At 38.5% G+C, this 27,149-nt stretch overlaps 1 protein-coding gene across 1 annotated transcript; it reads left to right on the top strand.

Moving 5' to 3' along the window:
* On the top strand, positions 1–27,096 carry Timm23 (translocase of inner mitochondrial membrane 23 homolog (yeast)). The gene is made up of 7 exons (XM_013036221.1): positions 1–217; positions 2,857–2,915; positions 9,205–9,298; positions 9,526–9,610; positions 14,148–14,206; positions 15,788–15,898; positions 26,576–27,096. Exons 1-7 carry the CDS (start codon positions 112–114, stop codon positions 26,689–26,691), a joined length of 630 nt encoding a protein of 209 aa, XP_012891675.1. The 5' UTR covers positions 1–111; the 3' UTR covers positions 26,692–27,096.
* Positions 27,097–27,149: the final 53 nt, after the last annotated feature.

Genomic DNA, 27,149 nt, shown 5'->3' with positions numbered 1-27,149 from the left:
CGTGCGACGAAGGCGGCGGTAACGCGGGTTCTCCCGCGGTCACCGAGGAGCGACGGCCAAGGCCGCGACCGGGGGAGTGAGGCGGCGGCTTGTAGCAGACGGCGCGACACCATGGAGGGTGGCGGGGGAAGTGGCAACAAGACCACCGGAGGGCTGGCCGGCTTCTTTGGAGCCAGTGGGGCCGGCTACTCGCACGCGGATTTGGCCGGCGTGCCGCGTAAGTACGGGGCCTGTCCTACCCACGAGGCCCCGCCACCGCGCCGGACGGCGGCGTCCCAGCGTCTTTCGTGGCGGCACCGTGGAGTCCCCACCAGTGGTGGGGTTTGTGTATCAGCGCGACCACTCTAGGATTGGACTAATTCTGGGGTTGGAGATCCTCGGGAAACTGCTTACTCTGGACTCTTGGTGGGAGGCGATGCGTGCTTTCCTAAATTTAGATTTAGAGCTCCCTTACTTTTAATCACACTCAGTTTTGTGCTTGACTCTAAGAGTCCAGAGATGGAAAGCCCATCTCTGCAGTTAAACATTCGAATTTGCTAGCAAGTCCCCACCTCCAGCACAAATCCCAGAGTATTATTCGGACAAACGGTTAAAAAAAAAGCATAGAGGCAGCAAATAATTGTTATTTGGGATAGGCGAGGAAACCATCTGAAGGGACTGGTACCCGAACTGAACCTTGAAGTGAAGAAGGAACCTTGAAGTGAAGGGGAAAATACAGGAGTTAGGATGCAAAGACGTGAACGCCCTGATTATGCTCTCCTCAACCTTGTGTTTATTTCAGATTTGGGAGGTTTGGTATGTGTGATCCAGAGAACTTGGATTTAAAGATGACAGAAGTTGATGGTGGAAAGATAGTTTCCTCAGCAAAAATTTTATTTTTTGAAAACCCTTATTTAACTATGTCCTGTATATTCAACAGCCGAAAGAGTGCACTTTCATTTCCCTCATGTCCCACTTGTGTCAAAACTTAGTCTAGAAGTATTGGAATAAAGATTGTTAACTGTGACTTGATGCTCAGATTTTGGTAACAATAGCTGTGATATAGGTAACAATTGAAAATAGAGTAGAACTTTGAAATGATTCGTCATAGGCAGTGCATTCATTTGTGAATCAAGATACAGAAAGACCCAAAGGTTAAAAAGTGTGTTAGAAGACATTAGTTGTACAAGGAGAGTTTCATTGTGACATTTCTACACGTATACAATTTATCCCAATCAAACTCAACCTCTCTACCATTCTCTCTTACCGTATTTCCCCCCTTCTTAAAACACTTTGTTTGTGCCTGTCCTGAGGTTTGAATTTATCATGGCTAAGACTCTACCACTTTGCGCCACGTCTCCATTTCCAACTTTATTTTTTGGAACTTTTTTTTTTTTTTTTTGGTCAGTCGTGGGGCTTTAACTCTGGGCCTAAGTGTTGTCCCTAAGCTCTTCAGCTCAAGGTTAAAGCTCTACTACTTGAGCCATAGAGCTTCTTCTGTTTTTCTGGTGGTTAATTGGAGATAAGAGTCTCACGAACTTTCCTGCCTGGGCTGGTTTTGAACTATGATCCTCAGATCTCAGCCTCCTGAGTAGCTGGGGTTACAGGTGTGAGCCACCGATGCTCCAGCTTGCACATTTTTTAAAAATAATTCAAAGTTGGTTTCAATTTAGCCCTGGTTTGCATTTTCTCTTTCACTAACCCCAAAACTTCTGGTTTGAAAAAACATGAATTTGGGCCGGGAAGGTGGCTCAGTGGTAGAGTGCTTGCCTTGCATGCCTGAGGCCCTGGGTTCAATTCCTCAGCACCACATAAGCAAAAAGAAAAAAGCCGGAAGTGGCGCCGTGGCTCAAGTGGTAGAGCGCTATCCTTGAGCTGAAGAGCTGAGGGACAGCGCCCAGGCCCAGAGTTCAGGCCCCACGACCGGACCCAAAAAAAAACAAAAACAAAAAAAACAACATGAATTTAATACCTTGTAGTAGTAAATTGAATTTTTTTTGTTGTTGGTTGTGGGGCTTGAACTCTGAGCCTGAGTGGTGTCCTTCAGCCCTTTAGCTCAAGGCTAGCGCTCTACTTCTTGAGCCACAGTGCCACTTCCAGTTTTTGGTTTTTGGGTTTTTTTTTAGTGGTTAATTAAAGATGAGTCTCATGGGGACTTTGCTGCTGGCGCTGGCTTTGAACCAAGATCCTCAGATCTCAGCCTCCTGAGTAGCTAGGACTACAGGCATGAGCCACCATCACCCAGCCTGACTTAAAAATTTTGGAAGAACTGCATTGAACATTGTAAAAGTCAGAAACCCAACTTCTGTTTTTCTCTAGAGGTTAAATCATTTTCTGTTGTTTCCATAGTTTCTTACATAATATGAAAGAAACTAGCTTTATAATTTTCCCAAGCTATATGTTCTACTACTTTGTTGATTTGATTTATGTTACTGTTAATACATTGTGAAAGCATAGGCAACCAGTCATTCCTGACCTGAAATTGAGGACCCCCACCAACAGGTAGCCCCCAAACTCACAGGAAGGAGAAAACGAGATAATTTTCCACACTATATACCATAATTTTTGTTGTTAATAATGACCAGAGTAAAACAGGCTCTAGTAAGTAGTTGGTTATCAGTAGTAGGAAGATAACTGTAGTTGAAATTCTTCATATATGACAGTAGAACAGTAAAACCAATTGAAATTGTTTTAACAAGGAGAAAATGGAGATAAGATGGTAAAGTTGGTTGGGTACAATGTAGATATGTGTAGAAATGTCACAGTGCAAGTACAACTAATGTGTACTAATATATAGTTTTTCAATTTCAGAATTTGTGTATTAGGAGTTACATTAAATTCTTTATGTTGAAATGTAATATTTTGTTTTCTTTTTAGTAACTGGTATGAACCCTCTATCTCCTTATTTAAATGTGGATCCACGATATCTGGTGCAGGTAAGATTAAAATTTTATTGGTTTGGTGATTTTAACTTTTTTAAAAGTTCACACCTGAAACTAGCAACTTACCCTATAATCTTAGCTGGTTGGGGCTGAGATCTGGGTGATCAAGTGGTCCAAGGTCAGCCTCAGCTGAAAAGTCTGCTAGTCTCCATCTCCAGAGTATACCAACAAAAGAATGAGGGCTGGAAATCTGATTCAAATGGTAGATAGAATACCAACTAGCAAGTGTGAAGCCCTGATTTCAAACCCCAGTACTTAACACCAACTACAATAACCCCCCCCCAAAAAAAAACAAACAAACCCTCTGAATTACCTAAAGCCAACTTGAACTGTGACAGGCACTTCTAGAGCACTAAGTCTCTGGTCTCCAGTCACCTTAGGCAGTTGGCTTACATCTTTCTCTGAAGCCATTTAACTTTTCTTAAGAAATTTGCTTTAACAGTACGAAATAATGAAAAAGCCAGTGCTTGTGGCTCAGGCATGTTCTCCTAGCTATTCAGGAGCTTGAGATGAGGATATCAATTCAAAGCCAGGCCAGCAGAAAAGTGTGAGACTTAATCTCTAATCAGCCACCAAAAATTGGAAGTGGAGCTATGGCTCAAAGTAATAGAGTGCTAGTCTTGAGCAAAAAAAACAGTTCAAGGACAATACTCATGGCCTGAGTTCGAGCCCCAGGACTGGCACCAAACAACAACAAAAATAATGAAAAGCACTTCATCTTAGCTGAGATCTGAGAATCATGGTTTGGAACCAAGCTGGGCAGACCAAATTGAAAGACTCTTACCTAGTTAGCTAACAAAAAACTATAAGTGGACCTCTGGCTCAAAAAATACAATTGTGCAAAATTCTGAATTCAAGCTGGAAAAAGAGAAGGGGAGAAGGATCTCTGTAAAAGTAAACTTTATTCTTTAAAAAACTTTAAAAAGCTCAGTTTGCAATATAGCATATGGGACTAAATGTCAAACCTTTAAAAGATTAATGGTTGGACATCTCAGGAGAGCAATGTTGATTTAACATCTGAAAAATCAATGTTCTATAACTTACAAGAATATAATATAGCAGTAAAGAATATAGAACAATAAAATGATTCAGTAGATGCATTAAAAGCATTTGAGTAACATCCCTTCATGATTAAAAAACACATGCAAACTAGGTATAAAAAGAAACTTCTTCAAGCTGGGCACTGGTGGCTCATGCCTGTGATTCTAGCTGAGATCAGAGGATTGCAGTTCAAAGCCAGTCTAAACAAAAAGGTCTGTGAGACTTTTAGGTCGAATTAACCACCCCAAAACCATAAGTAAGGTTATACCTAAAGGGGTAGAATGCTAAGCTAGCTAACCTTGAGCAAAAAAGGTCAGGGACATAACCTAGACCCTGAGCCTGTCCCTGAGCTTTTTCTGCTCAAGGCTAGCACTTTACCATTTGAGCCACAGTGCCACTTCTGGCCTTTACTGAGTACTTTATTGGAGGTGAGAGTTTCACAGACTTTCTTTCCTGAGCTGGCTTCAAATCGCATTCCTCAGATCTCAGCCTCCTGAGTAGCTGGGATTATAAGCATGAGCCCCCAAAACCCTGTTCTAATAAAGGATTTTTATCTGTAACAATTTTTTGTTTGTTTTTTATAATACTGGGTTTTAAGCTCAGGCACCTCCATTTGCTAGGCAGACACTATAACTTAAGCCAAGTCTCTAGTCCTTTTTGCTTTCATTATTGTTCTAATAGGCTAGCTTTTGCTGAGACTGGCCTGAACTACAATCTTTTTATTCATGCTTCCTGAATAGCTGGGATGACAGGCACATATCACCACATCCAGCTTTTTATTCACTAAGATAAGGTCCATTTTTTGCCCTGGCTGTCATCAAACCACTGTCTGCTGATCTGGGTCACTCTAGAAAACTCTTAAAAAATGATGTTTTAACTATTTTTTAACTTAATTAATAGTAACAATCCACTTATATCAATGGGTCTAAATATTCTCCATAAAAATATATAAGTGGTGTCATGAAGTTAAGAAATGCAAATCACAAAAACACAAAGAGATAATTACTATAATCAAAACCACAGAAGCAAGTATTGGTGAGGATATGGAGAATTTAGGGCATTTCTGGTAGGAGTGTAAATTGATACAGCTGCTTTGGAAAGAGTCTGGCACTTCCTCAAAATGTTAAAAATAGTATGACCTGACAGTTGTACCCTTACATAAACACCAAGACAATCAAAAACATTCAGCTGGGAGCTGGTAACTCATGCCTGTAATCCTAACTACTCAAGAAGCTGAGATCTTAGGAAAGAAACTCCATGAGAATCTTACTTCTAGTTAACCACAACACACTGGAAGTGGAGCTGTGGCTCAAGTGGTAGAGCTGCAACCTTGAGGAAGAAAGTAAAGGACAGTGCCCAGGCCCTGAGTTCAAGCCCAAGAACCAGCACAAAACGTAAAGTTAATAAGTAAATAAAAACATGTTCCTGGGCTGGGAAAGTGGCTCAGTGGTAGAGTGCTTGCTTTGCATTCATGAGGCCCTGGGTTCAATTCCTCAGCACCACATAAGCAGAAAAAGCCGGAAGTGGAGCTATGACTCAAGTGGTAGAGCACTAGCCTTGAGCTGAAGAGCTGAGGGACTGCGCCAAGCCCAAAGTTCAGGACCGACCATATCCATATAAGTTGTACATGACTGTTGGTAACACTATTCATAATAGCCAAAAAGCAGAAGCAAACCAAATATTAGTTCATGAATGGATGAACAAAATGTAACAAATGTAGGATCTCACAATAAAAAAAAGAATGAATTACTGATAATGTGTCAACATGGATGAACCTTGAGAACTTGCTGAATCAAATTAGTCTCATCACAAATTGTATTTCATTTACATGAAATCTTCACAGGGACTGGGAGGGTGGCTCAGTGGTAGAGAGCTTCCCTTACATGCATGAGGCCCTGGGTTCGATTCCTAAAAACCACATAAGCAGAAAAAGAAAAAGGCCGGAAGTGGCACTGTTGCTCAAGTGGTAGAGTGCTAGCCTTGAACTGAAGAGCTGAGGGACAGCGTCAGGCCCAGAGTTTAGATCCCATGACCGGACCCCCCCAAAAAAAAAAAAAAAGAAAAAGAAATCTTCACAGATGAAGCAAATATATAAATGTAGATTAGTAGCTATGTGGAGTTGGGCAGGATAGAAGGAGTGACTCATGGCTTCAGGGTTCTTTTTGTAATGATAAAATGCTCTGAAATCAGTTGTGGTCTTTTTTGTGCAGCTATGATTATACTACAGACCATTGACTTGATGCTAAATAATGTGGTACTTGAGTTAGGCTATTAGTAACTGTTTATTTGTGCATGTATATATGCATTTAGGCATTCATTGCATTTAGGTGCTGGTGGCTCACACCTGTAATTGTAGCTACTCAGAAGGTAGGCTCAGAATCTCAGTTTGAAGCCAGGCTGGGAAGGAAATTCCATGAGACTTTATCTCCAGTTAACCGCCTAAAAGCCAGAAATACAGGTGTGGCTCAAGTGGTAGAGCACCAATGTTGAGTGGAAAAAGCCATCAAGAACATGAGGTCCTGAGTTCAAGCCCTAGTATTGGTGCATGGGTGCACAGTATTAAGGTACAGACCTCGCTGGTTTGGTTTGGTTTTGTTAAGAGTAAGAGCTTGTGTTTTTTTTTTTTGTTTGTTTTTTTAATTTTATTTTATTTGTGAACATGCTGTACAGAGGAGTTACAATTACATGGGCAGGATAATGCATACATTTCTTACCAAGCATTGCAGCCTCCTCCTTTGTTTACCCTTCACATCCCTTCCCAGCCTCCCCCCTCCCCCCCATAAGAGTAAGAGCTTGTTTGGGTTAATTTTTCATATAAATAAAATTGACGTTTAAGACTCTGATGTTTCCCCCTTTTTTTTTTGGCAGTAAATGTTAACTTTTAGCACTGAGTACTCTTATTTTAAAAGTAACTCAAATTGGCAAAAAAAAAAAAAGTATTTTGCTTAAATGTTAAATCCAAACTTAGAGGTTATATTCAACTATGATAACAGTACCAAATTATAGTTCTGAATTACTACATAGGGCTTACTAATATTAGGTATAAAAGAAAATTCAGAAATAAAGTGTGAATTCCTATTTCATGAAATACTGTTCTCTTCCGTTGTAATAGTAGAGGGACTTCAGAATTTAAATAGTTTTCTAAATTGTTTCTACTGTTAAAAGTAATGATGGAAAGCTTTTATACAGAGACAGTAACTTAAACGTTGTACCTTACAAAATATTTTTCAATACTTTTTGTTGTTGTTCAAGCCCTGGGACTTGAACTCAGAGCCTAGATGATGTCCTTGAACTTTTTGGCTAGTACTCCACCACTTCATCAGCCCCCTGAGTGGCTAGGATTATAGGTGTGATCCAGCAGTGCCTAGCAACTTTTCCATACTTATTTTTCTTTTTTCTTGTTGGTTGGTTATGGGGCTTGAGCTCTGGGCCTGGGCGCTGGCCCTGCATTGTTCAGCTCAAGACAAGCTCTCTACCGCTTGAGCCACATCACTACTTCCAGTTTTCTGGTGGCTAATTGGAGATAAGAGTCTCACAGACTTTCCTGCCTGGGCTGACTTTGAACTGCAGTCCTCAGATCTCAGCCTCCTGAGTAGCTAGGATTACATGTAGGCATGAGCCACTGGCACTGGGCCTTTTTCCATACTTTTGAAGATGGGAAACATCTTGACTGGAAACTATTAACTCACCATAGTTATTTTGGCAACAGTTTTCATCTGAGTCACTATTTGTGTTTTCTCCTACTCCTGCTTTTGTGTTGTCACTACTATTAAAAATGCTGTAATTTTTTAAATTACATTAAATGTATAAATTTTCCTTCTGTTTGCCCAAGTGAATATCTAGTAGTGAAGACAAACAGAATTGAAATATTTCCAACATCTACAGTGTCCATATGAAATTATTTGGAAGTATATGGGCCAGTGGTATAGTGTTTGCCTAGCATGTGCCCTAGGGACAGTACCCAACAGTAAAAAAAACAAAATACTAAAGGGATAATTTGTCTTATAAGACTGATCCAAAATGTTGCTTTAATGATTTTTCCTCACGTTTTCATCATCATTTGGTCTTAATATATAGTAACACAGTGTTAGTGAATAGTTGCTAATGAATTAAGGCTATTTTTCTCATCCCAGGATAATATATCTATCTGCTGATACTTCTAATTTTCATTCTTCATTTCTTTAGAATTGTGCTTTCTATATTCTCTTGTACTGTTGCTTCAAATTTACCATTAGAGCAGGTTACCTGTAATCTTATCAGATAATAGTATGAATTATCTGAATTAGAAGAATCCCTTCTAAGACTTTAAATGGTTTTATTTCACTTTTAGATGTTTCTGTTGTATAGTTTTGTTTTTGGCTCAATAAGGTAGTTTAGGATTTTAGTTTGTTGAAAAACTACTTTGAAAAGTTAAAAAATTCAGGGCTGTGGTGACTCAGACCTATAAATTCTAGTTTACTTAGGAGACTGACACTGGAAGGATAGTGGTTCAAAGCCAGCCCAGGCAAAAAAGTTCAAAAAATTCCTTCTCAATAAAGAACTGGGCTCAGCGGTGCCTGTTACCTTAGCTGTGGGGGAAGTCCAACATAGACAGCTGGCACCTACACACAAGACCTGGAGAGGAATGATAGCATATCACAAAAACAATCATGAAAACTTAGGACTGAAGGTGTGGCTCAGGAGGAAGAAGTGCGAAGACTAGTTCAAACTCAATACTGCTAAAACCATAATAGTAATAAAACAGTTTAAAATTTTAGGAGGCTGGGGCAGAAAGACACAAGATTGAGATCAGCCTAGTCTACATAGCAAGACTTTTCTCAAAATTTAAAATAAGGTGGGGAAAAGAAAAGAAGACAAAAGGAAGGAGAGAGACCAGGGTTGGTTCCTCAAGCTGATAATCCCAGCTATTTAGGAGTTGGAGATCTGGAGGATTGGGGGTTAGAAACAAAGCTAAGCACAAAGTTCAAAAGACTCCATCTCAACCAATGGCTGCACTCAGCTAAAGAGAGTCTGAGCACGAAGAAGATTGATTTTAGTAGCCCTGGCATGAAGTCAGATCCAAAATAACACCAAAAGGTCTGGTAAAGTGGCTCAAGGGGAATAGTGCCTGCCTAGCAAGTGCAAAGCCATGAGTTCAAGGGAAAGGGAAGGAAGGAGGTTGGCTGATTGCTTTAAGAACACTTTTTATATTTTATAAGTATATGTCTTAATATTTAGCTTGGTTTTCATTGCTACCCCATAGGACACCGATGAGTTTATTTTACCTACTGGAGCCAATAAAACCCGGGGCAGATTTGAACTAGCCTTCTTTACTATTGGAGGATGTTGCATGACAGGTGGGTAAATACTTTTTTTTTCAGATTGCTTTTTATCCAAATTTGTATCCAAATTTAAAATGAAAATCTGAATATTGGTTTGATGTGTCTTTTATAAAAAAATAAATTTTAAAGGTAATTATTTACTTTTATCTTTTATGTTAAATAAGAATGAAATTTAATCAGAAGTACAGCTTCCTTCTAAAGATAAATATGTATTATTTGGATGAATTATTGTAATTCACTAGGGGCTGCATTTGGAGCAGTGAATGGTCTTCGTCTAGGATTGAAGGAAACCCAGAACATGGCCTGGTCCAAACCAAGAAACGTACAGTAAGTTTTCTGTAATTGTCTGGTGTAAGGATGCTTGAACATTAACCTCTCTTTTGTTAATGTGATGGGTATAGTTAAACCTACAAAGTTTAAGGAACTAGTACTTTCCTTTTTCCTTTCTTCGGGGTTTCAGTTATTTCTAAAGTAAAAGTAACCAAGAAATCAGATTACTGAATCTTAGCTTTGAAAAGGAGTAGTTTTCTTGTCACTGTCCCTCAGTCAGCTGGTGTTATCCTGTCCTAGGTTCTCAGCTGCATGTGTTGCATTTCTAAGCCTGTATGACATGCTTTCCTAATGGCTGAATTACAGAAAATCTGGATTGTTCTGGGGCTGACAAAGCCAGAGGAATAGATGATGACAAAGAAGAATGGCTACATCTGTCATGTTTCCCTGAACTTCTTGACTTCATTTTCTAATTCTGAAATGAGGAGCCACAAAAGCTTTAGATTTTAAAAAAACCTTAAAACTTAGAGACTGTTCTAAAAGAAGGTAAATGTCCTTTCTCAGGATTTGAAGTTTGCAGTAAAGTTTTGAAAATACAATTATAAGAATCAGAAAGTGGCCGGATGTTGGTGGTTCACACCTGTAATCCTAGCTACTCAGGCTAAGACCTGAGGGTCACAGTTCAAAACTAGCCCCGGCAGAAACATCTGTGAGACTCTTATCTCCAGTGAACCATCAGAAAACTGGAAGTGGTACTGTCGCTCAAGTGGTAGAGTGTTAGCCTTGAGCTGAAGAGCTGAGGGACAGTGCCCAGGCTGACCGACAAAAAAGAAAAAAATTAGAATGTGAATAGAAACAAGGATTTTTTTCTTTTTTGTTTTGTTTTTTCTTTTTGTCTTGTTTGTTCGTTTACCTGCCTTTCAGAGGGAAAAGGAGGGCAAAGAAATGGAGAGACAGAGTGAACAAATGAAGCAGTGGTACACACTAGACACTGTTGAAAATGAACCATGCAACTTATGGATGGGGACAGAAGGGAAAAATTGGAAGAGAGCAAGGGAAAGGGTGACTTTGTCCAGAAAGAAATATATTCTTTACCTGACTTATGTGAGTGTAACCCCTCTATACTCACCTTTATAATAACAATTTTTAAAAAGAATCAGAAGGTTGTAAGCTCGGTGAAAATGATGAAAAGGGGTGACACTGACATGTTGAATCAAAACTGCTTTGTACAACTACTGAAAGATAAGAAAAGTAAGAAAGTATATATAATATGTTCGCTGCTTAATATATCAGCTTGACAGTCCCTATTGATACTGTGTAAATAATATATTGGTCTGCTCTGCACATTTTTATGTTTTATGTAATTGGAGTGTCTATTCTTTGCTGGCTTGATTTTGTTTTAGGACACTAAAATCTGTCTTCCTCACAGATTTACAGCCAGTAGGTGGCAGCAGATGTGCTAGAATTAGACTGGGAAATTTGAAAACTTGTGTTACTAACCCAAATCATTTATTATTTTTATGTTTATATATTTTTTAGTAGAATATGGAGTTTTTGCAGGCTACAGCCTACAAATACACATAACACAGCTAGGAAACAGGTTAGAGAGGAAAGAAAAAGCAAAAACAATACCAACAGCTATGGAGAGCTGAATTGGGATGCTGTGATGACTGGAGATAAGCCAGGAGACAAGACACGGGAAATGATCATGGAGACACATGTGGCATGGCTGATGGTAGCTAGGCTGGTCTGGGCCTAAATAGGGTCCGAGCAGGAGGGTAGATCCATAGGAAATTCCCAGACCAGCACTGGACTGACAGATTCAGTAACCTGTCAGCCAATTTCCCACCCCTGTCTCCTGGGCACACCCATCACCTGAGAGGCAGGTGATGGTAGGGGTGTTTCCTTCACCCAGCATGAAGACAAGATGGCAGACCCTACCATCTACCATGTGGCCAATATGGCACTAGCCAGACCTGACCTCCTTACTTCATTCCCCCTTTTACTCTAATGCGCATGAAATCAAATCATGGATTCCTCTGTAAGAGGGCCAAACTTTTGCCTGGATTGTTTGTTTATATTCTTAACATTTGTCCTTTGTTCCAATAATTTTTGTTGTTGTGGTTGGTGGTCGTGGGGCTTGAACTCTGGGCCTGGGTGCTGTCCCTCAGCTCTTCAGCTCAAGGCAAGCGCTCTACCATTTGAGCCACAGCATCACTTCCAAATAATTCTTTTTTTTTACTTTTGTACTTGGAATTTTGAATCTTTACAAAAGTAGACAAAAAGTAATGAATACCTATGAACCATAACTTACCTTCAAAAACATATCAGTCATAACTAGTGTGTTTCTCCTGTGTTATTTTGAAACAAACTCAACATTTTGTTTAATGTAGCATAATTAGTATACTATGTAAATAAGATGATGGAATATATTGATGTGATTAATTTGGACATCGAAAGTCTCTTAGAAAAGACTGTGTGCCCACACAGTACTAGGGCTTGAACTCAGGGCCTCATACTCTCACTTAGCTTTTTTGTTAAAAGCTGGTGCTTCTAAGACTTCATTTTTTTGGGGGGGGGGGTCCGGTCGTGGGGCCTGAACTCTGGGCCTGGGCACTGTCCCTTAGCTCTTTAGCTCAAGGCTAGCACTCTACCACTTAAGCCACAGCGCCACTTCCTTCTTTTTTCTTTTTGCTTATGTGGTGCTGAGGAATTGAACCCAAGGCCTCGAGCATGCAAGGCAAGCGCTCTACCACTGAGCCACCTTCCCAGCCCCTTCATTTCTTTTTTTATTTTTTGTTTTTTATGGTTATTATAAAAGTGATGTACAGAGGGACTACAGTTGCATAAGTCAGTTAAAGAATATATTTCTTCTTGGGCAATGTCACTTCATTTCTTAAAACTAAAAATGGTCATGTAGTCATTCTGATCTCCCTAGATAAGCAGACAGTGTTTAGCAGTGGAAATGCAATAGGATGTAGAGCCAGGAAGATATAAGTGACCTCAAAATCCTAGCATCACTACTTAGTGTTTTCTGTTGTTGAACAGACAGGTAAGGGCTAAATAAATGGAGGCCTGTAGGCTGCCAGATTCCAAAGAATTTTATCAATTTGCAATGCTTTCAGCAATGTAATAAGGAAAATGAATAGCTTTAATGAAAACTAAATCTTAGTACAGAGCTTAAAATATATTAATAGCCAGGTGCCTAGCTCATGCTATAATCCTAGCTACCCAGGAGGCTAAAATCTGAAGGATCACAATTTGAAGCCAGCCCAATCAAGAAAGTCCACTCTTACCTCCAAGTAATTATCAAAAAGCTGCAAGTGGAACTGGGGCTCAAGTGGTAGAGCATCAACTTTGAGCAAAAAAAGCGCTCAGGGACAGTGCTTAAGCCCTGATTTCAAGCCCCAAGACTGGCACAAAAAATAATAATTTGTATATGCATATATGTAATTTTTAAATATTTTAAATATATGTTAATAAATGTGTGGCTTGTTGTTGCCACCTGTCCTGGGGCTTGAACTCTGGACGTGGGCACTGTCACTAAGCTGCTTTTGCTCAGGGCTACCACTCTACCACTAGAGGCACGTGCCACTTCCATCTTTTTTGAGTAGTTTATTGGAGATAAGATGTCTCATGGAGTTTCCTGCCCGGGCTTGCTTTGAAATGTGATTCTCAGATCTCAGACTCCTGAGTAGCTAGGGCATGAGCCACTGGCACCCAGCTTATATGGCATAGTTAATTAAAAAAATACACCATAGTTATTATACTTTGTATGTGTGTGCTTTTTTAGACAGGATATAAAACTTAAACTTTTGACTCTTGTGCCTCAGCTCAACCTTTTGAAAGCTAGAGTTAAAAGGCATTTACCACCACATCCACCTGACATTAGTATTTCTAAACATTTGAGAAACAATACATTGTTGTCACTGTAGAACCTTAACCACTTATTAATGAGTTTTTTTAATCGCTGTAATTGTACTTTGGTCATTTCCAGCAGTAGTCAGCTGTCTGGACAGAACCATTCCTGTGATGGTGTTACACTGCTGGGAGAGCAATGTCTTGTCTTCTTTATCCAGTTGCCTGTGTCATTGTTCTAGTGGCCCATGGTGCTGGTGCAAGGCAGAACTGTGCTTCCTTGAGAGTGTGCTAAGCATTTGCTTTAGATGCTTAGTTCTAGTCTGGGAGCAGACAAAGAGCTTTCTCCATGCATTCTAGTTAGATAGCAATCCTCTGTTCAACTCTTAATAGAACTGCTTTGTATTCTATACTTTGGTTTTCTTCACTCTGATTCTATTTAATACTCTAAATACATCCACTCTGAAGAAGAATATTGTTTTTTCCAATTACAACTTTAAGATTTCTCTATTAAGAATATTTCAGGCTGCTATTCAGAATGTCTAAAAAAATTTTCTTCAATCATTGAAAATTTTATCCTAATCCTCATTTGTATAGAGTAAAAGCCATCCTTATAGAAATCCAAGTAGGTATTAAGATGTATCTGAAAATAGAAAAAAGCTATTAAGGGTTGTTGTAGATTAGTAAGAAGAAAAAATTGTTCTAAATACAAATTCTTTTCTTTCTTTCCTGGTAGGATTTTGAATATGGTAACTAGGCAAGGAGCACTTTGGGCTAATACTTTAGGTTCTCTGGGTAAGTAGAAATCTTATTTGATAAATGATTAGGCAAAGAAAGAATATACAAGTATGAACAATTTGGCCAACCAAATTGTTCTAGGATATGAAACAACTGAGTTTAAATCCATTCTGGTGAGTATAGACCATGAATTAATGAAGTAATCTCAGTGCCATTTCCTTTTGAATACTATTTCTGATTTTTTTTTTTTTTTGCCAGTCATGGAACTTGAACTCGGGGCCTGGGTATTGTCCCTGAGCTTCTTTTGCTCAAGGCCACTTCTGGCTTTTTCTGTGTATGTGGCACAGAAGAATTGAACCCAGGGCTTCATGTATACTAGGCAAGAACTTTACCACTAAGCCATATTCCCAGCCCCCATTTCTAAATGTTTTAAATCCTTTAAACAGTGACTTCTGTCCAAGCAAGAAACGAAATAAAACCATGTTTTAACTAAATGAAATCCAGTTAATTTAGGTCCAAGACAAAGGGCTGTGAATGTTAGGAAAGGTTCAAAGTCCTGTAGTGAGACGTGCTAGATTAGCTGAAGTTCAGACCTTTTGCTCTGTTTTTCAAACAGACTGTTCATCAGTCAGTTTACCTGTGTAGATTTCAAAGACCTAATTACTAGCATAGCAGTAGGGACTTTGTAGATAAAAACATTCAGAGGTCTACACAAGGGGTAATTTAATGGTGCTGAGTCAGACCCGGTGCTTTCATCACATCCTGTTTATAACTAGTCGGTTCTTTTGATTATTGATGACCATAGAAAATATGTCTGCCTATGGCACATATACCCTTACATCCAGACTTTCTGTGCTTAGTATAAACATAATGTCAGGAAATCTTTTCAATTGTAGTACACTGAATAGGGGAAAACTATAGACAACTCTTTAAAAAGAAAACCCTCTTTTGTGATATAGTAAGATCCTAGCCTTGCTGTGGAAGCCATGCTTTTTCACACCATAAAGCCAGGTTTGCATTTTGGATTCTGATGCATGGCTATTTCCATATGACAAAAATTGTATAAGAAGAAGAAAATGGTTTAATGCATTGGTGCCTGATAAGAACCTATAAAGTACAAATGAAAGGTTTATTTGGGTGAAAATCTTGTTAAATGATACTACATCTTGCATTCTTTTTAATTATAGTCTTGTTAAGTAAATATGTAAGCATTTAATGCAAAAAACAAGTATTTATAAAACAGTGACATTTTTAAGTATTCTTTTTAATACTCTACTAGTACTTTGCAGAAATAGCTACTCTTGATATTTCTTCTGAATCTCTGCAGATACGTATAATACGTATATCTTTGCATAGCTAGTTGGATTGGTACTGGTGTACCTGTCTCTGCCTGCTTTACCAAATTGTTAACCAATATAGCCCTACCTGGCTTTTTGTTAAGTGTAGCATTTAGTTTTATGGAAAATCCTTTCTGCCTTAATCCAGGTGTGATACAAATGTTCTTAGTCATTTTATTTGTTGCTAGTTTTTGCTATTTTAGAAACAATGTTATAGTAGTTGCCCTGTAAATGTCTAGCTTAATTTAATTACCATGCTGACTTTTCATAGTTCTTTTGTGACTGGTCACCTATATTTCAGCTTTGCTCTATAGTGCATTTGGTGTTATTATTGAGAAATCACGAGGAGCAGAAGATGACCTGAACACAGTAGCAGCTGGAACTTTGACAGGCATGTTGTACAAATGTACAGGTAGGTGCTGTTACTACTGTGAATGTAAAGCTGAAATGTGTACTGTTCTTGTGGTTACTTGGGGAAGGGAGGGGAGAGTTATGGGAAAATTTTAGGTATTTTTTGGTGTTTTGTTGTTGTTGTTTTTAAGGGGTCATATTTGCTTTGAGATAAGAACTTCCTAGGAAGCCTAGGCCAGCCTCGGCATTCTATATAGTTCACACTGGCCTCCAATTCAATCTTCTGTGTCAGTCTCCCAAGTACTAAAAGTGCGCCATTATGTCCTACTGCAAGTTCCTATTGTTGTACAACCAGTCTCCAGAACCAGTCTCCAGAACCTTTTCACCTTTATATTCTATGCTCATCAAGCAGCTCAGTTCCTCATCGTTTCCATCTTCTCAACTTCTGGCAATCTTGAATTTTCTGTGTCTGAATGTACGTAGGTACCTCATACATGGGAACCATATATTATTTGTCTTTCTGGTGCCTGGTTTATCTTACTTTGCATATCTTAAAGGTTCTTCCATGTTATAGAATGTTCAGAATATCCTTTTTTAAAGGCTGAGTTGTCTTCTTTTGGGGAGAGATTGAGGTCCTGGAGATGGAACTCAGGACCTTGCACTTACTCTGCCATTTGAGCCACACACTAGCTGGTTTTGCTTCAATTATTTATCATATATTGTCTTGTGCTTCTGTCTGGGGTCAGTCTCAGACTGTGATCCTTCCACAAAGCTCCCATGTAGCTGGAATTACAAACATCACCATATCCAGCTTGTTTTTCCTTGGGTCTGGCCTTTAGATTCTCCCAATTCCATAACTGTTTATCAAGTAGTGATAGAAAAAAAGTTGGTTTTGTATGTTAGCTGTTGGGAGTACTAGCTAACATACCTGATTGTGAACCTTCTTTCAATTATTTAGATTGTTGGTTGTTTGATTTAAAACAACATCTTAACTTATTGAAGAGTATTTGCTTAGGATGCATAGAGAAAAAAAGGTAAAACTCTATCCTGTATATTCCATTGATTTTATTTCTTTGTCTTAGACTAAGCAATGAAATATTTTAAATTATAGGTTTTACATCAAGCAAAAATCTGCAGTAATCTGACCTGGGAGATCAGTGTATTAAAAACTTTCACAAAACACACATAGTGTCAAAGCTCCAGGTCAATTTAGAGCATATTATGCCCATGAGAATCTTACTCTACCAGAAGATGAACATTGTGTTGCTATCACGGATAAGTATTGACTAGTTTACAAGTGAATGTCTAAATAATACTAAATTTATTGTAAGTCTATCTTAAAGAGTTCAGTGATGAGTCTTTTGCATACATCCTTTTCATTAGTTAGTTAATTCCCTGTTCCCAAAGAAGTTTGGCACTTTTCACTCTTTACACCTTTATGTCTTCTTTTCCTTCTTTTTTTTTCATTCCAAGATCAAGATTTAAACTCAATATTGGTAGAGCGATAGCCAATGAAAGTGGCAGATGCCAAGTTCGAGTCCTGTCTTGTTGTTTCTTGATTATTATTATTTTTGAATCTGAGATACTGCCTATTGACTTCTCATCAGGAAAACTATTTTTTTTTTTGAATTAGAGATTTTTTTTATTGTGAAAAATACCATACAGAGGGGTTACAATTACACGGGTAAGGTAATGAGTACATTTCCTTTTTTTTTCTTTTTTTAAATTTAATTTTATTAATTTAATTTTTTTTGCATTTCAATAGTTTTATTGAAAGGTACCAAACAACAGTTGGGCAGGTTGCATCTGCCAACTCAAAGTTAACACTGATGTTTTCAAACTGTTGAAATGTATCAGCCCTTTGGTGAAACCGAAAGGTCACCCATAAAGCATGGTCTACAAAAAGTTAAGGTTAACATACACTGTAGGTCTTTGGTTTGTTTCTTCAGCGCTGGTCAGAATTGCTAACGGCCATTCGGGAGGGACTGTGGCTACGTGTACTGTCCATACATTTCCTACGTCTCCTTAGATCCACTGCTGACAGGAGCAACCCTGGCTACTACTACCTCTGCCATCTCGTAATTATGGGGGTGCAGACCGTGCATAAGACACAGAGGTATTTGTGAAAGTAGTCTCTTCATCAGGAAAACTATTAAGTCTTGTTAGAACTATACAAAAAAATGTACTTGATAGAAGAAAGAGGAAGTCTCTCTTTTTACACATTATTTTATTGACAGGTCTGTGAAGAGAATGAAATAAAGGTCACCCTTATTTGGAGCCACACTACTATGACTCCAAACCCCATTTTTATCACCATGTCAAATTACCTCTAAAATGGGAAAATCAGAAATTTTAGAAAAGAAGAAGGGTAATAATAGCTGAACTGGGCCTGAAGGATAGACTGAATTTCATTTGTTACCGTTTGCTTATTTGATGAGTATGTGGGAGAAAAGTCTATGAGAGTTTAGGTTTGAAGCATAGGAGGCTAGGGTGAGAGGTCAAAGGCACTGTCATCAGAGGTGTTAGCCCATGACATACTGGAATCAACCTTGTTAACAAGAAACAATGGATAGATAAGGCAGTTCGGAGGTGGAAGTCTAAAGTAAATGTACTATTAGAGAAGTTAGGGTCTGTGATGGGCCTCAGCTTGGGGGATGTAGACATGCTGATGAAATGAAGAGATGATGAGAGAAAAAGATGAGTCAGAGGTTCAGTGGAAAGCTTGTCTTTGTTTCTTTGTCTCTTTCTGTTTCTCTCTTGAGTTTCTCTGTTCCTCTCTCATCTTCTCTTTTCCTCCCTTCATTCTCTCTTTTGTGGAAGCAGTGTGTGTGACTTTGAACTATACAAGATCTAAGATCTTGGGCTTCCTCATTACTGCCATGTACATCCCATACAGGCTCTTTGAGACAAAATCAGCTGTTGCTTTTAACTCCATAATACAGCGTACATTTAGAACTTCTTTTTTATATTGTTTTCATTTTTTACCAGTGATGCTAAGTCAGTTATTGCAGTTCTGTGGTATGCTAAATGTCTATGGGGATCTTACGAAGTTTTAGAAGGTTCATGAACTCAGAGGGTTGAACACATAAATCTCTAGAAGTTGTAATGGATACTTTCAGGCTTATTTTACTAAGGGGAAATCCTGGTATTTAGCCGGTAAGAACTAGTCCAAAATCCAGGTAATCCCTGTTTTTTACAGTGGCCTGATAAGCTCCCTCTTCTGCAGTATGTGTTCCCTTGTCTTTTATCTCCCCCTTCAGGGCCTTTGATACTTGCTGTTCCCTTTTCTTAGAATGCTCTTTGCAGACAAGTACCTCAACTTGCTACCTCATCTGTCTGTCTCTGTTAAGCTAACAGCTTCCTGGGGCCTCTCAGAAATATTATAGTACATAGAATTTAATACTATATGGTAAACTGCTAAGGGTCAGGTTTTTTTGAACAAGCAATACACACAAAATGTTAATAACTCTTGAAAAAAGTGTCTTCAGAGTATAGACTGTTGATTTTATGCCACCTCTTGAAAAATATACTCATGTTTTCCCTGACTTCTTAAAAGATTGAGCAACCACTGTTTTTAGGTGGTCATTACCTCTGAAGTCCTTCATATCTTTTCACCTGGCTTGTTGAAACATTTTATATATAGGGCAATCATCTCTTTACCTATTTAGATTTATTACGTGAAATTGCTTACTGGAAGAATACCAGTAACAGGATACAAGAAGTCATCAGGATATGCTTCAGAATGTGAAGTTTAATTCTGAAGGCCTGCCATTCATTTTGTTTTCCATTTTGGAAAGTACTAGAATTTGAACTAAGAGCCCAGTGCTTTCTAGCCTGGAGCTGTCTTGCTTGATCCATACCTCCAGCCCTGTTTGTCACCAGGTATTTTTGAGATTAGGGTCTCACTTCGCACCTAGAAGTGCTTAAGGGCCAATATCTACCTGCTTGTAGGCTTCCCATTATTGCCAGGATCACAGGCACACATTGTGTACAGGTTTCCTCAGTGGATACAGTCTTGTATATTGGTTTGCTTAGGTAAGCCAGATACTCTGATGCTTCCCGTCACAGCCTCCTTCGTAAGACAATAACAGGCTAATAAGACGTTTTGGGGAGTTTTTTTGGTCTGCCATTGGGCCTGAGCCCAGGGAGTAGGTACAGTCCCTGAGCTCCTTTGCTCAAGGCTAATGTTCTTCATTTGAGCCACAGATGGACTTCTGGTTTTTTGGTGGTTAATTGGAAATAATAGTCTCATGCTTTCCTGTCCAGGCAGATCTTAAACTGCAATCCTCAGATCTCATCCTCCTCAGTAGCTAGGAGAATAGGCATGAGCCACTAGCGCCTGGCTTTAACATGGTTTTGATGGTGATAAAATAATAGAACCTTTTAATAGTAACCTTGATGATAACTGTTTAGAAAAACAATTTGTATATCATTTTACTTTTACATACTTTGTTGTTATAAACTTCTTTATGAAAAGTATGGGCTTATCGGGATTTGAATGTTAGAGAAGAGGAATCACCATAGTTTTTTGCACCTGAGAATTTGTTTCCTGAAAATATTTAATTAGGCTACTCTAAGACTCCTAAGTGTTTTGAGCAAAAATATAACAGTTCTTATTGAGGTGTAGAAGATGGTCATTATTGAATAGATACTTTCTTATATGGCACAGGGAATCTCGTAATACTATTCCACATCCTATGAAAAATCCATAGTTCACTAAAGAAATATAAGACCTGGATTACAGTTATATCATATGAACTGAATTCCTCCTTTGGCCTAGTCTCCTTCAGTCTGACAACTGCCCATTTTATTTTTCATTATTTTATTATATTTTTTCATTATCTTTTATGTATTTTTCATTATTTTTTCATTATTCCACTACAGTAACTCCATACCTCCTATGTTAATCTTTAATTCTAAGCTACATCCTTTTTTTGTCCTGTTAAAATTTGTTTTTAGCCAGGCACCGGTGGCTCACACTTGTAATCCTAGCTATTGAGGAGGCTGAGATCTGAGGATCACAGTTCAAAGCCAGCCTGGGCAAGAAAGTCCATGAGACTCTTACCTCCAATTAATCACCAGAAAACTGGAAGTGGTACTGTGCAAGCGGTATAGTGCTCACCTTGAACTGAAGAGCGCAGGGATAGTGCTCAAGCCCAGAGTTCAAGCCCCATGACCAACAACAACAAAAAATTGTTTTTGAGGAATACATGGGAGATTAGAAATACTTTATGTCAGCAATAAGTTGCCATTTGCCAAAAAAAAAAATTACAGAATTCCTAAATGCAGATCATAATTTTTGAATCTGGAAATCGAAGATATATTTGTATACCTACAACATAGAGTTTATTCCTGTGATTTTTTTTTTGTTTTATCTTAGCACAAACTGGGTAAACAAAAATAAAAAGACCCTAGTCACCTTTTTAGAGTGATTTCAGTGTATTGAGCTAAATTGTTTAGCCATACTGTGAATTGATGTTGAGATTCTGGGTCAGCCAGTTACTTCTCTCCTTTATTCTGTAAGTGCAGTGGAAATTGAAATGTTTGCCACTTTTTGTCATTTTTATTGAAAATTACATGTGAATTCCAGTCATTCTTACATTGGGATGGCTAGAATACAGGAAATGCCACAGTACTCCTGCATATGTTAGAAAATAGGCAGTGAGCTGGGTCTGCCTGGAGCTTCCCTGCCTTCTTAGCAGGAATTACCTCTCACTCAGTTCTAGTATCTGCCTTAGACATTGGACTTGGTCTGTCATACAAAAGAAGCCAAAAGCTCAGGTTTTCTTGGGGAGTCTCCTGTTTTTCAGAAATTAAACATTTTTAAACATAGTTTGGACCAAGAAATCTCTTAACTGGTTGAGTGCCTTCCTGTGCTATCTGTTAGAACTTTAAATTTGCCTCACAAAAGCTCAGTGACAGCTCCCAGGCCCAGAATTCCAAGCCCCAGGACTGACTCCTCCCCCCCCCAAAAAAAAAACAAGTGCAATCCATTTTCAATATAGAAAAAGACTTGTCCTCAAATATTTCAGAAAAACTTGGATTTTATGATTTTGAGACTTCCTTTTATATCTGTGGAGTAAAATTGGTGATCATGAATTACCAAAAAAAAAAAAAAAGCCACCTCAGCAAATCACGTTCTAGTGCATAATAAAGTAATCTAACAATAAAGAGGCATAAATATAGAATAGTAAGCAGTGTGAGTATCTGTTACTAAAGATCTTAATACTGGGTTCATCTATCAAATTAGGATGTGATTATCACTTTAAGGGTGGTAATGCTTTTTGTGTGTGTGTGCGGGTCCTAGGACTTGGATTTAGGACCTGGATACTCTCCCTGAGCTTTTGAAAGTGGCAGGCTAGTGCTCTACCACTTGAACCATAGCTTCTCTTTCGGCATTTTGGTGGTTTATTGGAAGTAAGATTCTCACACTTTCCTTCCCAGGCTGGCTTCAGACTGTGACCCTCAGATCTCAGCCTCTCAAATAACTAGGACTACAGGTGTGAGCCACTGGCACTAAACTCATGGTAGTACGTTTTAAATGAGAATATGGCAGTTAATGCTTATTGTTGGAAGTATAATTCTAACTCATTGAATGTTAACTTCTTTTCTGTTTTCTAGGAGAACTAGATATTTGATCTTTTCTAGGCCATTTTGATCCAACTTAGGGCTTTGATTTGACCATTTTTCAAGTTTAAATTGTGTTTAGTATATTCTTGTTCATAAAATATTATTCACAATAATTAGAATGTAGTAGTAACTCAATTAGAGAAGAATGAGCACTCAAACATAGTGTATATTTACAACACGATATTCACCCTTAAAAGGAATTCTGACACTTTACTACCACATAGGTGAACCTTAAAGACATTATGAGAATGCTAATCCAGTCACAAAATTGCAAAGACTATGTGATTTTACTTATGTGAGGTAGTAAGAACAGTCAAACATACAAATACACACACACACACACAATGTTTGTTCTAAAGAGGCCACCATCTTCTGTGTATAGCTACTTACATATTCACTGTCTGGCAGCTAAGAATGTTTTGCCTCCTTAAAAATATTTTTAAATGGTTATATAATTACCCCCAGCACTTGTCTAGCATGTACAGTACAAGGTACTGCCCACATAATAACCTTTGATCTCAAAGCCTGAAATATTTACTATTGGTACTGTTTAAGAGAGATTTGCTTATCTCAAGAAATTATCACTCTAATGGCTAAGTACTGTCATTAGTCAGTTCTATATAAGAAACATGGCAATTAAATGTTTATTTTGGGCCTCATTTTGTACTTAGAAATGGTATTCTTGTTCTGTTGTCTGCAAGAGTTATGTAAGGATCCAAGATAAGGGGTAAAACTAAACATAAGTCTCAGTTTGTTTTGCTTCATAGAGATTAACCATTGGCCTTATTTACTTACTTTGTGTTCAAAGCAAGTGTATTTGCTAATGTACTTCCTCTGCTTAGTTGGGCAGAAAACCTAAAGCACGCCTTTAAGCTTTCCTAACAAACTGACAAGTTGGGGAATGCTGGAAAGACTTAACACTTAAAACTGGCTGGTATGTGGTAAAAGGGTACTCTGAGTAAGATTTAACTATGTGCTTGGTGAATCAGGTGCTGCAGTTACTGGCTATATCCTAGCTGGAGTTAAATTTTTCTATCTAATCTTTAGAAGGAAGTAACTAATTTCATTGTCTTGAAGGAAGCTTTTATTTTTATTAGAAAATAGAAAGCTTTCTGGGCAACCAGTTATTTGCAGGAGACAACGTACACCAGTAAACCTGAGAACTAGTCTGAGATTTCTCCCACAAACAAAAACTCTGTTTTTAGGAAACTCACAGCAAAGGATCGATTCAAAGAAATGGTTTCCAGCTCTTCTCATATTAGTGGTCAAGGGCTTGTGTTCCAGTGATAGTGCTTTCCTAACACAGGAGGCCCTGAGTTCAAGCCCCAGTTCTGCAAAAAATAAAAACAGAAACAAGCCAGTGGACAGTCTTCTCTTTTTTTTTTTGCGGGGAATGGTCATGGGGCTTGAGTGGTTAATTGGAGATAAGAGTCTCATGGGAACTTTTCTGCCTGGGCTGGATGTGAACTGTGATCTTCAGATCTCAGCTTCCTGAGTAGCAAGGATTGCTGGTATGAGTCATCGGTGCCAAACCAATCTTTTTTTTTTTTTTTTTTTTAATCATTGCTGGGGATAAAATCAGAGGCTTCATATGCAAGCCTTCTACCACTGAACTACAGTCTCAGCCCAAGTGGCTTCATTCAAGTCCTTTGGGTCTGTAGAGGTCTAGAAGTTCACATGAAGTTGAATGTTTATAGGAAAGTGTCTGCAAGAGAATATTGAGTTTTCAATTTTCTGCCTCTGTCATTTTTCTACTAACTTTGATAGCGGTATCTTGGCCTTTGTTTTGGGGATTCAGAGTAAAATTCAGTGTAATTTAGAGCATATTTTGCTGCCTGATTTAGAGAACTTGTAATACATTCAAAGTTTAGATCTTATAACTAAACCATAGATATCTTTGGCATTTCTTCTCCCATGCCTCAGTTTGCTTTTTGGACCTTAGGATTTTGGTATAAGTATCATTTTCAGTCCTACAATTCTTTCTCAACATACTAGTCCAAGACACAAAATTTAACCTTATTTTTTTGGTATAAGTATCATTTTCAGTCCTACAATTCTTTCTCAACATACTAGTCCAAGACACAAAATTTAACCTTATTTCTAAACTGAGATCATTTTGTTAACTTAATGAGTTCACAGTATTTTACAATTTTTAAAAATTCCCAAGCACATTTTAAATAAGCTTCAGATTCAACTGCTATGTGTTAGTCAAGGTAACAAACGATATGGACAAATGTCAAGGAGATACCTCCTGTTTACTTTGATTTGTGGGACTTTTTCCGTAATGTTTTGATCCCTTTCCTCCACACTTGGCAGCTGTTGATGTCTACAGTTTGAGTCTGTTTAAGGGAGATAGTTGTTGCAGGATTAAGGGTGGGACTCAAATGGTAGAGGGCCTGTCTAGTTAGTGTACAGCTCTTGAGTTTAATCCCCTATACTGCTATAAGAAAAGAGGAGGAAGAGGAAAAAGAGAGAAGGAAAAATTAGGAAAAAGATCATTTGTGACATTTCACAAGGGGAACCTAACTTAGAAGCAGGTCAGCTATCAGAAGTCTTCAGACTGGAGAGATTCTTGCAGGGAGTGGCCCTTTAATGTATCAGCTGAAGCCATCTGGTGGACACTCACTGCAGAAATGTTCCTTTTGAAGTGTCTTAACACAACAAGTCACTGAAGTTCACAGAAGCAAAGGCTTCTAGTGAGGTTACTGCCATAGCTTAACCTCATTTTGTCTTAACATACAACCTGAACAAGCACTCTATAAACTCAGTATAGGTCATCTGAAGTCTCCCATCCATACTTGCAGGAGAGTATTCCATTTTTTAAGTTCCTTTTGGAAACCTTTTTCCTGTGGAGTTTCTTAGTTTTTCCTTACCTTACCACATAAAGAGAAACTACGACTATCAGGACCATAGCCATTCGTTGAAGCATTTTGTGTTAAAAATTTTCTGTATAACTTCCTTATTTTTCACTTGAAAAAAGTTATTAGTAGTAGTTAAGTCTTCATTTTTTTCCCCCAGAGTATGATGGTCAGTGCCTCTTGTTAGTATGAGAGACTGGCAGAAATGAGGGTGTATTCGTCAGCACCTGATTGCAGCCATCTTATTACTACTCCTTGAGTCAATATTTGGAGGATATGTCCAGAGTCCAAAGGCTGCTAAGACTGTTTCCATACTGGCTGTTTACATTACTATGACTATCAAGAAAATGAGGGGTTGGAGGCCTTACACAGTTGGTAGTGTGCTATAAGTTAGATGAGTAGAAATTACATCATTAATTAATCTTGGTGCTTGCAGTTACAAACCGAAGTTTAAAGTTGGGGTAATATGAATGTGAAATTACAAAAATGTATTTATATTAAACAAGTAGTTTAGGGAATTTATTTCCTGGACATAAGTTTTAGTTTCTTTAAAAACTTTTCCTGTTTGAAATGGGATATATATTTTTAGCCAAAATGTATGTATTGGGACAGTTTCCCACTCATCTTGGTTCATAGTACTTTCAGTGCTGCTTCCTTCTGAAGAATATCCTTCCTAAGCCTCACTTGTTCCTCCTATAGACTGGCAGAGGACACAAAACTACTGTTTATGCATGGCTAAAGACCGTGGTAATTTTATAGCATCTTGAGCATTTTACATGCTCCACACCAGGCACCACTTGTATTTCCTCCTCTTAAGGAGAGGGATGAAGGAGATACTTTGCAAGAGGCATGTTCTCGGGAGGAGGTCACCTCCACCGGAAAGGCAGAACATTTTTTAAGTCCATAGTTTTCTCCACAAAGTCTTTCCATCTTACCCTACTTTTATCTAAACTTTTGATGCTGGGACACTGTGTGGTAGAAAACGATTTCAGGAAGGCACTGGTGGCTCACATCTATAATCCTAGCTACTCAGGAGGCTGAGATCTGAGGATCACAGTTCAAAGCCATCCTGGGTGGGAAAGCCCATTACTCTTCTCTCTAATTAACCACCAAAAATGGCATTGTGGCTCAACATGGTAGAGCACTAGCCTTGAGCAAAAGAGCTCAGGGAAAGAGCCCAGGCCCTGAGTTCAAGGCTAATGATCAACTAAAAAATAAAGCTATTTCATTTTCTTTTCCTTCTCTCCCAGGTGGCCTTCGAGGGGTAGCACGAGGTGGACTGGCAGGACTAACACTTACCAGCCTCTATGCACTGTATAACAACTGGGAGCACATGAAAGGCTCCTTGCTCCAACAGTCACTTTGAAGATTTTTGCCACCTCGGAAACTGAGGACACTTCAGTAATCTTTCAAATCAATTAAGTCAGTCTGGAGTTAAGTGCCCTCTTCTACCTACAACTACTTTCAAAAATTGGAGGTTGTGATTTGCTGTGGTGAAGATCATGAATGGTTGACCAGGACCGGCACTCCTTTCCCTTAATGAGCTGAAGCCAAAAATCCTTTGGTAGCTCACTCAGTAATGTGGTTCTCCTTTGGAGATGATCTTGGACCTGTCCTCTCATCCTACCCTCTGAACTGGAAAACCACTCCCAGAATTCAGGTCCTGCTTGTTGTCAATATTTTATCACCAAGTGTATTTAATCATCTGAAACTGTAATGCTGCCCATGTTCCAAATAAAGGGTGAGAATAGAACCAAAGTCATAACTCCAATCTAAACACAGTTGATATCTGTTTAAAAAAAACATCTTTCCTAGATATAAGGT

Source organism: Dipodomys ordii, unplaced genomic scaffold (assembly GCF_000151885.1).
Source record: "Dipodomys ordii isolate 6190 unplaced genomic scaffold, Dord_2.0 Scaffold259, whole genome shotgun sequence".
NCBI classification, from domain to species: Eukaryota; Metazoa; Chordata; class Mammalia; order Rodentia; family Heteromyidae; genus Dipodomys; species Dipodomys ordii.
The sequence above is the reverse complement of the archived record's forward strand: the minus strand, read 5'-3'. Positions and strand labels throughout refer to the sequence as shown.